General features: G+C 39.0%; 1 protein-coding gene across 1 annotated transcript; it reads left to right on the top strand.

The window, feature by feature from the left end:
- The first annotated feature begins 2,924 nt into the window (after positions 1-2,924).
- LOC115475040 (olfactory receptor 5V1-like) lies at positions 2,925-3,851 on the top strand. Its single transcript, XM_030210778.1, has one exon. It carries the CDS (start codon positions 2,925-2,927, stop codon positions 3,849-3,851), a length of 927 nt encoding a protein of 308 aa, XP_030066638.1.
- The last annotated feature ends 6,744 nt before the right edge of the window (positions 3,852-10,595 follow it).

The raw sequence follows: 10,595 nt of genomic DNA, 5'->3' as shown, positions 1-10,595 counted from the left end.
CTGTTTTCTTCACCAACCTATTTCCACTCCCCCCATTTGTAAAAATACATTTTACAGAGCAATGTGCATGACTTTATCTTAAAACAGAGAGCACAATTTTAAAGTTGGATTAGGTTGTGGGGACAAAAACAGTGACAGAATGAAAAAAATGCCTCTGGGCAGTACATCTGTTTACCTGTCTTATCTAGATTGTAAGCTCTTTGAGCAGGGACTGTCTTCTGTGTATGGTGTACAGCGCTGCATATGCCTTGTAGCGCTATAGAAATGATAAGTAGATAGATAGATAAACACAGAGGATCCCTATATAACAAGTGAATGGAATCCAAGCAAATTTTAAATGACTTTTACACTTCAAGAAAGGAATAGAGGGCTATAACTTGCATGGATCAACAGATCTTAAACAAAGAAACAGACCCCTGGATTCTATATAGCGCCTAGAGATGTGTGCCGAAATCGGCGCAGATTCTATAACAATGCGTGCAACTTAATTGGCTTAATAAGCTAATGAGCACTGATAACAGCACTTAACAAGCAATAATGAGCACTAATTGTCACTAATTAAAATTTAGGTGCACAACTCGCTAAGCGTATTCTGTATTGAAATGTGCTGAACTTCTAACATGTGCAGGGAAAAAGGGGAGTGGTTTTAGGCAGAAAAATGGGCGTTTTGTGGGCATTCTAAAATTTACACGTGTAGTTATAGAATATGGTCCAGTGCGCATAAATCTATGTGCTGGGATTTACGCCACATTTTTGTTGGTCTTTATCTGTCGTCATTTATTATGGGTTCCTTTTACTAAGCTGTGTAAGGTGCTAACGTGCACCTAATGCAGCTTAAAATGACCTACAATGGGATTCACTTAGGTGTCCTGCCGTATGTGCCAAATGGGCATACGGTAAGCACGTGCTAAAATTTTTTTTTTTTGAGGGGCCATGTCTGGTGATGGAGAGTAGGCATTCCTGCACTAATCATTTAGCACAGCTATACTATGCCCTAACTGGTTAACGCAGGTATAGCATGTGAGCCGTAAAAATGAGTGGCAGTAAGTGCTCATGTGGTTAATTTTTTTAATGGCCGCATGCACGTTAATGGCAACATTAGTGTGTGGCCATTAGTATAAAAAATATTAAAAGGCCATTTTTACAGCTGTGGAAAAATGGCCCTAGCGCACAGAAAAAGCCTGTAGAAGGGCACGCTAAGGCCAATTGTTGCTGGAGTTTAGTATAAGAACTTCTATAATTATTAGGGATGTGAATTTGTTTGAAACAACATTTCCTATGTTACTTTATGTCATTTTAAACCCAAAACAACAGTATGCACTATTTGAAAATAGTACTCATAATTGCAAAATAGTGTACAGTATTGTGAAATATTGTGCATTATTGTGAAATAAGGGACACGTTGCAAAATAGTGTGCAATATTGGAAGTACTGTCCCAAAACAAAAAGATAATGAACCAAAAAGATAAAAAAATTGGATAATACCAAATACATACATAAAAATCAAATCAATTCATGTATACCACTAATATGTCCTTTCCAGGGTTCAGTGCGGTTTACATTCTAGGGGGTATGCTTACTAAGGTGCGTTAGTGTTTGTAACGCGCCTTTAAAGATAAGGCTCGTTAAATGCTAACTCGCATATACATATCTATGGGTGCGCTAGCGTTCACATAAGCTATTTATGCACATTAAAAAATGATAACATACCTATAGCACACCTTGGTAAACATAGGCGTAGGTGAGACAAAAGCTGATAATGTTAGTGTGAGTTATGAGAACAATTAGAGACCATCGGTGTAATGCATGAGACCAAAAACATTATAGGAAAGGATAATGGATGATACAAGGAGGTAGAAGGCAATGGATTATTATGAGGCAGTCTTTGAGAAGAGAAAGGATTTTAGCCTCTTCCTGAAGCTAAGGTAGCTTTTTTTCTGTTCTGATAGCAATAGGTAGAGAGTTACATATTTTATTCCAAGTACAGGAAATAGAGAGCTGAAAATCTTCTGATTTTGAATTGTCTTTTGAAACGGTGATGCTAGCTATAGTTGTTCTTTCAGTCTGTTAGACTGAATGAATGACACGAACATTTTTCCCCTACACACCCCTAGTATTTACTCACCTTTCAAAATATGAGATCAAGGAGAATTACAATTCAGATATAGTTCACTGAGGGGTCATTTTACTAAGCTACACAGGGTCCCCCTCATCCCCAGGCCTACGTTACAGTCTCTGGTAGTCTAGAAGTATAGTCGGGGCAGGAGCAATCCCCTTTTGCTCCTGATCATGGCTACTTCGAAATCAATATGACTGACATGACCTCTAGCAGAAGTCTCATGATAGGTTGAGGCAACCATTTTGTGATTCTAAGGTAGGCCTGCTCATTCTCAAAATGGCAGCCATGACCTCTACCTTATAATGCAAAATCGTCTTCTGCAACCTCTCAAGAGATTGCTACTAGAGGTCTCAGTAGCCAGCATGAGCAGGAGCAAAAGAGGATTGTTTCTACTCTGGCTATATCTCTACATCACCAGGGATTATTACAAAGGACCGGGGGAAGGAAAGAATCCACAGGTGGATAGGTGGAAGACAGGAGGCTACTCATGGTCGAGGTAGGGTGGAAAGGAGGGAGACTACTCCTGGAGGGAGGTGGGGGAGGGGTTCAGCTTCCACTGAAAACAAGCAGCAGATCCAACTGATATAGAGCATAGGCAATAATATTTTTCATCACAGATGAAAACATGCTGAAAATGAATTTTGCTGCATTTCAGGCTGATTCCAATGCTGAAATCAAATTTCAGTTGGTCTCTAATAACTGTATTACTTATCATAAAGAAATATTGTGCACATTAGCCACATATCTTTTAGTTTATTTTTTGTTTTGCCTATTCTTGTTCCAGCAGCTATTCAGAATCGGAGAAATGGAAAAGACAAATCACTCCAAAGGGACCGAATTCATTATTCTGGGATTCTCTGTGCTTCCTGAAATACAGTTCCTCCTTTTCCTTGTGTTTTTGATTATTTATCTGATGTGCTTGACAGGGAACTTTCTTATTATATTCGCAGTGTGCTCTGATTCCCATCTGCATAGCCCCATGTTCTTCTTCCTCATCAACTTGTCGTTTTTAGAAATCTGTTACATGACTGTCACAGTGCCTAAATTGTTAGCAGTGCTCATAGCACAGAATAGGGCCATCTCTTTTATACAGTGCATGACTCAGATGTATCTATTCCTGTCCTGCACAAGTACAGAGTTTTATCTTCTCACCGCCATGGCCTATGATCGCTATGTTGCTATCTGCAAACCCTTGCATTACACCATCATCATGAACAAGAAAGTCTGCATTATTCTAGCCATTGTTTCATGGACAATTGCATTTCTAGATCCAGTCCCTCAAGTTACTTTAATATCTCAATCATCTTTCTGTAGCTCCAATGAAATTAACCATTTCTTCTGTGACTTCACAGCATTGATGACTTTGTCATGTTCTGGGACCTCTATCATTGAAAATATAAATTATATTGAAGGTCCACTTTTAGGTTTGACCCCATTCATATTAACAATTATATCATATGTGTATATTATTTCTGCTGTATTAAAAATCCACTCTGCTACAAGTAGACAAAAAACCTTTTCTACCTGTTCCTCTCACCTCATAGTCGTTCTATTATTTTATGGGACTTCATTTGGTGTGTATTTGAGACCTCAGACTTCTTACTCAATGGACCTTAACAAACTGCTTACTCTAGTGTATATAACTGCAATTCCACTGCTCAATCCCTTGATTTACAGCCTGAGAAATAAGGAACTGAAAGGAAGTTTATGGAAAGCAACCAGAAAAGTGTAAAACTGTTTCTTTTTCTAGTATTAATAAATGCTGCACACTGTATGATGGCAATATCTCAACAATGAGTAAGCAGTGTGAGAATTAATTTCATAGCATAGGGGTCCTTTTACCATGCTGCGGGTAAAAAGACCCCATGTAACAGAATTCTACCGCATGGCCAGCTGACGGGGCGCCCTTTCTGCCACCAATTGAAGTGGCGGTAAGGGCTCCTGTGTTAACCCAGCGGTAAACCGGCAGCACGTGGCAATGCCCGGTTACTGCCAGGTTACTACCACTAAGCCATTTCTGAGTGTTTTCTTTTTCCCCCAGAATTGGCACGCACTTGGGAAGGGACTACCACTGGCAGCCGCATTGGGTCAGCAGTAGTCTCGGAAGAGCAAGTGGTAAGCCCATGCTGGGCTTACCGCCACACTGTAAAAGGGACCCATAATGCCTAAATAAGATATCAAAAAAGCCAGCTTTTTTAGTCATATTGTACAAAGGTAACGTGGAGGGGCATAATTGAATGGGGCCTTTTGATTATGCCGATTTGGCCAGCCCTGATAGAAGGCTGCCCATCTCCCGATTTGTGTTGGAAGATGGGCGCCCTTCTCTTTCGAAAATGAGCTGGACAGGTGCTTATACACCTCTTAAAGACAGAGTCCTCTGAATTCACAAAAATTCTGTTGCTCAGATTATTTCAATAAATGTGTAATTGTGTGCAAACACTATATGCATGTACGTGTGTATTTCATTAATTATATATGTACATTGTAGCTCCGCCCACATTAAATTTATGGAAATTCTTATTCTACATGCAAAAGTATTATTTATTCTTTTTATTTTAAAAATGTACAAGCTAAGTGGATTTCGAATAAAATATACATAAAATCCAGTAAGAGTCATCAAATCAACACACTAGGCAAACAAAGTTTAGGCTATGAGAAAGCTCTCAATCCACTGTAAAACAGATTTGTACACATTAGAAAAGATCTGCAAAAAGAGAAGGGTCTTCAAGAGTTTCTTAAACTGCTAAATTGTAGAACAAAATCTAACATGTCCTGGGACCCCATTCCAGAGCAATAGACCTGTCACTGAAAAAGCACATACTGTCGTCTCTGCATAATGCATCAAATTCAAATCTGGAACCACAAGGTGTCTATCATTATTGATCTCAACTGACATAAAGGTTTGTACAATTGTATACTCTTCTGCAAATACCATTGAGCAAACTCATACAATGACTGCTAGATCAATGCCAGAACTTTATTCTGAATCCTATACATAACAGGCAACCAGTGCACCTGGTGTGACATATTCAAATCAATTAGTTCCATTATTAATCTTGCACAGAATTCTGGACAACCTGGAGTGCTTTGTTTCGGGACTTTGCAATACCCAAATACAGAGAACTAATCTGAAAATCATAAGCATTTAACATGGGCTTCAGCCTCAACAACCTCCTCAAGTTTAAAGAGAGAGAGAGAGAGAGAGAGAGCGAGAGAGAGATCTGCACAACTTTTCCTATTTGTTCCTTAAAATGCAATTGAGAATCTAAGATGACACCCAAACATTTCATAGCTTTCACAGGAATAGACACCCTATTTACCATATAATTGGTGTGGTGATCATTTGCCTTCCTATCACTACAACTTCACTTTTCATTAAGTTAAACAACGGTTTATTATCTTTCATCCATTTACCTATCAAGTCCATATATCATTTCAATTCCACATCATGACATCGGGGGAAACAAAACCTGAATATCATCTGCATACATAATTTTATAAGAGTCATTTTCCATGTGTAAAACATGCTTTACAAGCAGAAAATGCTGTATAAAATTATCCACTATGCAATATTTTTGCATGCAGGTGTGTCACGTGTGTCCAAAATGGCTCATATAAAATAGTCCAAAAAATAAAATAACACAAACATACCTTTTTTTTTTACAAAGTTTTTAATAAATTTATATTGATGATTCAAATGGATTCCCAAAAAAGCAAAAGCGAATTAATTAGAGGGGAATTCATCAATGTAAGGTAAAAATTTGCCTCTTATTGCACCTTGATTCTGTCGCAGTATGTAGACTGGTTTCTGCAACCAATAGTTAAAAATAGTGAATCCTACATACAAGATAGCACTCACTTTTTAAACATACTAGAAGAGATACAGAATATTAACGATTCCACTATATTAGTAACGCTAGATGTGGTCTCATTATATACTTCTTTACCACAAAGGGATTGTTTAAAAATAGTAGAGCATAATCTGACAATAAGACAACGACCTCACCAAGTGCCAACTGAGTTTCTCGTAAAAATGACAGAAATAGCTTTATTTAACAATTTTTTAATATTCAACGGAACGTTCTATCAACAACAAAAAGGAGTAGCAATGGGAGTAACATGTGCTCCCGCAGTAGCAAATTTATATATGATTGACTTTGAAAATAAATGGATAATTCAAAACCCATGGAAATCTCATATCAAAAAATGGAATAGATATATTGACGACGTGTTTGTATTATGGGAAGGAACACTAGATGAATTAACTGAATTTAAAGACTGGCTGAATCAAAGAGACGAAAACATCACCTTCACCATGCAAGCGTCAGACACCAAAATTAATTTTTTGGATATTCAAATTTCAAAACAAGACAATAAATTAGATACCACCATATATGTCAAATCTACAGATCGCAACACTTTGCTACATTTCTCCAGCAATCATCCGCAAAGAATGAAAGAAAGTTTACCTATAGCTCAATTATTGCGATATAGAAGAGTATGCAAAGACACTAAAAAGTTTAAAGAACAAGCTAAAACGTTGAAAGAAAAATTTGCACAAAGAGGTTATCCAGATGATATAATCAACAGAGCGTATAAACGAGCAAGATTCAATCATAGAGAATCACTATTACTAAAGAAGAAGGATAATGAAAAGACCGATTCAGACACACAAACGTGTGTGCTACGTTACACCCATACTAACAATCAGGTTGCAAAAAGCATAAAGAAAAATTGGAGACTTATGCAAATGCACCCAGCATTTAGCAATAAAAATCTTAGAATAGCGTTCACTCGGAATCAAAATTTAAAAGAATTACTTCAAGAAAAAAGAGAAAATCTTGTTGACACTATTACACCAGGACATACCAGATGTGGAAAATGTAAATACTGTAATATAATGAGAACAACTGATAAATTTAAGAACCCCCTTAACGATAAAATATATGAGCTGAGATATAAGACAAACTGCGAATCAACATATGTAGTATATATCTTAATTTGCCCATGCCAGAAAATATATGTGGGGAAGACGAAAAGATCTTTAAAAACAAGAATGAGTGATCACAAACACAACTTTAAATTTAAAAAGAGAGAAGCACCTTTAGTGCAACATAGTTTGGAAAAGGATCACGAATTCAAGGAGTATGAATGTTTGGTAATAGATCATGTTCCCTTAGCCATACGGGGTGGAGATCGTAACAAAAAATTATTACAGAAAGAACAACGCTGGATATATAGACTTGAATCCTTAAATCCTACAGGGTTAAATAATAAAATAGAATGGAAAGTTTTCTTATAATATTATGAAAATAGATAAGGAATCCAAAGACTTCTCGAATATTCTGATTGGGAGCTTTCGGAGCGTCTGACGTCATATAAACATGTGATCGGCGCCATTGCGAGACATGCACACAAGCAAAAAGACGGAGAAGCTAAGTAGCTAAACGACATAACTGTGAGTACTTGAGACGTTATATAGATAGAATATAAAGAGGTTAGCACAGCCGAAAAATTAACAAAAGATATTTAATTATAGGGCACGAGAACTGGCATACTAAAGTGATTGCTCCAGATGAAGAAGTTACGAAACAGAAGCGCACTGTAGAGCTAACCAGTAAAAGCCGGAACATAAGATAAGTGCTATGTTAAAAAAATTAAAAAATTGAAAATTCAATAATCAAGGCTAATGAGGATTCCCGCTGCCAAGATAAAGATACAGCGGAGAGGTGAAGTTTATGAAATAGAATAAACACACCGGAAATCTGAAGTCGAGATTATTAAAACAATATAAAAGACTGTGTTGACAAATATATAGTGCTGTAGTAGTATTGATTGTTACAATTTTAGAGAGCACTAGAGTAATCGTGTAATTTACAACCTTGATTCTCCGTAGGATTCAGCAAAGCCATGGCCCGATGCTTCTAGGCTGAGATAGCAGGGTCTCGCCTGGCTTCTGGGCCCCCTGACTTAAGCCCCCTTCCCCCATGATCAAGACCAATTTCATCACAATGACTGCCTTTGTCAGACACAGTTGACCTTCCTCATAGCAGGCATCTGGGAATTGCCCAATGAAATCAGTTGTATCATAGGTCTGGTAAAAGAAACATGTGGGACTAACCTGAAGTTGACCAGTCCTTGTTGCCTTTTCTGTGGTAAACCAAGTAACATCGTCTGTTATAGGAAGGTGAGCTATAAGTTAATAGAAGAGCAGCAGGCTAATGGCTATAGTGGTGAGCTGCAAACCAGGGGATATGGGTTCAATTCTCACTGTTGTTCCTTGATAAGGCACTTTCTCTAGCCTCAACTGCAATGTGGAATGATTAGGTCCCTAGTGATAGGGGAAATTTCTTCTTATGTGCAATACAATCAGGCTTGTCTGTTGATTTCTTTTTCTCCCTGTCACCTTAACCATCTGGGCTATGTATTGCTGGGTGAGTGATGCCCACATCTGACTAGATCTCATGTGGTTGTATAGTACCCATATTGGCTGTTAGGCTACTGTAATACACAGGAGGAATAACAACTTGGTTGTCAAAAGTGTATAAAACTGGTTTAACATTGGAAGAAATTCAGCTTGTACTCTTGCTTCTGCATGACACTGCTTCTTTAGCAGCTGCCAAGATGGTACTAATTCATGAGAATGTAGTCTGGCTGTCACTGGTCACAGGAAATCTGCTACAGGCTTACTACTACTACTTATCATTTCTATAACGCTACTAGACGTACGCAGCGCTGTACATTTGAACATGAAGAGACAGTCCCTGCTCGACAGAGCTTACAATCTAATTAGGACAGACAGAACAAACAAGAGATAAGGGAATATTAAAGTGAGGATGATAAAATAAGGGTTCTGAACCAGTGGCGTAGCCAGACAGCCAATTTTGGGTGGGCCTGAACACAAAGTGGGTGGGTATATAATTTTCTCTCTATCCCCCTCCCCCAGCACTTCCCAACTCAAAATATAAATACTTTAGCTGATAAGGATCCCCAGTCTCTGTCAGCTGAAGACCTCCACTAAAGATTGCCAGAACTCCCCTCCATCAAGCCCAGCAGGCAGCAGCAACTCCTCGAACCACTGATGCCAGCACCCCATACATGCTTAGTTGTCAGTGGCTCGAGGATGCCCCCATCTACCAAGCTCAGTAGAAGGGAGCTCTGGCTAGCTTCAGAGGAGATCCCCAGCTAGTAGGACTTGAGGATCCCCACTAGCTACAGCAAGGGTCAGGGTTGCTGTTTGCCATGCTGGTGACCAGGGCAGAAAATAAAGCCCCTCCCCCAATTCCCTCTCCGCCTCCTCTCCAATCTCCTTATCTGCCATTACAGTCACACTGACAGACCCTTACAAATTACAGAACAAGGGATCAGAAATTAGAAATAAAAATATGTAGACAAAATTGAACTTGGAAACCTTAGCATGTACAGCAACACTGAAGAAAAAAACAAAACAAAAGGAGGGATTTGGCTTTTGAAGGATGTTTCTGGTAGAAGCTGTGAACTCCCCCAAAGTGATTTAAGCCCTTGCTTTTGCCCACCTAAATTTGTCTGAAGTGCACTGCACCTACTACTAAACTACCTCAGGGACCTGCATGCGCTGTAATGGACCTGAGTATGACATCTGAGGCTGGCAAAGAGGATGGCTAGTAATGTTCTTCATCATAATTTTTGGGGTTGGAAGGGGGTTAATGACTACTGGGGGGAGTAAGGGGAGGTCATCCCCGATTCCCTCCAGTGGTCATCTGGTCATTTCAGGCACCTTTTTGTGCCTTATTCATAATAAAAACAGGTTTAGCTGAAAACATCCAAGTTTTAGTCCTGGACATCTTTTCTTTGTTCCATTATGGCTCAAAGACATCCAAGTCTTAAGAACGCCCAAGTCCCGCATTAAACATGCCTCCTATACACCCCCTTGAGATTTGGATGTCCTTCTGACGGACCTCAGAGAAACATCCAAAATCGGGTTTCAATTATACCGATTTGGACGTCTCTATGAGATGGACGTCCTAATGCCGATTTATGTAACTTTTTGGACATCCATCTCTTTAGAAAATGAGCCTGATAGGCACCTACACGTCTTAGTAAAAGGGCCCCTGTGTTTGGCAAAGTAAGTTGATTAATGAAAGGCCCTTTTACTAAGACGCGTGGACACCTATGCGCATACAACCCATATCAAATTAGACCTACAACCTGGCTACCATGTGCCTCAGGCAGTAATTCTAATTTTGAGAGGCATCCAAAACACACGACAGAAAATAATTTCTATTTTCTACCGCGTGGTGCTAACCAGAAAGTAGTCACCAGTGTACACACACTGACGATTACTGCCCGGTTAACGTGTGAGACCCTACTGCTTAGTCAATGGGTGGCGATAAGATCTCAGGCCCAAAATTGACGCACATTGATTTTTATTTTTCCGCACGTCCATTTTTGGCAAAAATAAAGGCCTTTTTTGCACGTGCATTGAAAAATGGACCTG

Source organism: Microcaecilia unicolor, chromosome 7 (assembly GCF_901765095.1).
Source record: "Microcaecilia unicolor chromosome 7, aMicUni1.1, whole genome shotgun sequence".
NCBI lineage: Eukaryota > Metazoa > Chordata > Amphibia > Gymnophiona > Siphonopidae > Microcaecilia > Microcaecilia unicolor.
The sequence above is the reverse complement of the archived record's forward strand: the minus strand, read 5'-3'. Positions and strand labels throughout refer to the sequence as shown.

Coding starts and splice junctions, on each gene's coding strand:
- LOC115475040 (XM_030210778.1), top strand. CDS start 2,925: ATGGAAAAGACAAATCACTCCAAAGGGACCGAATTCATTATTCTGGGA.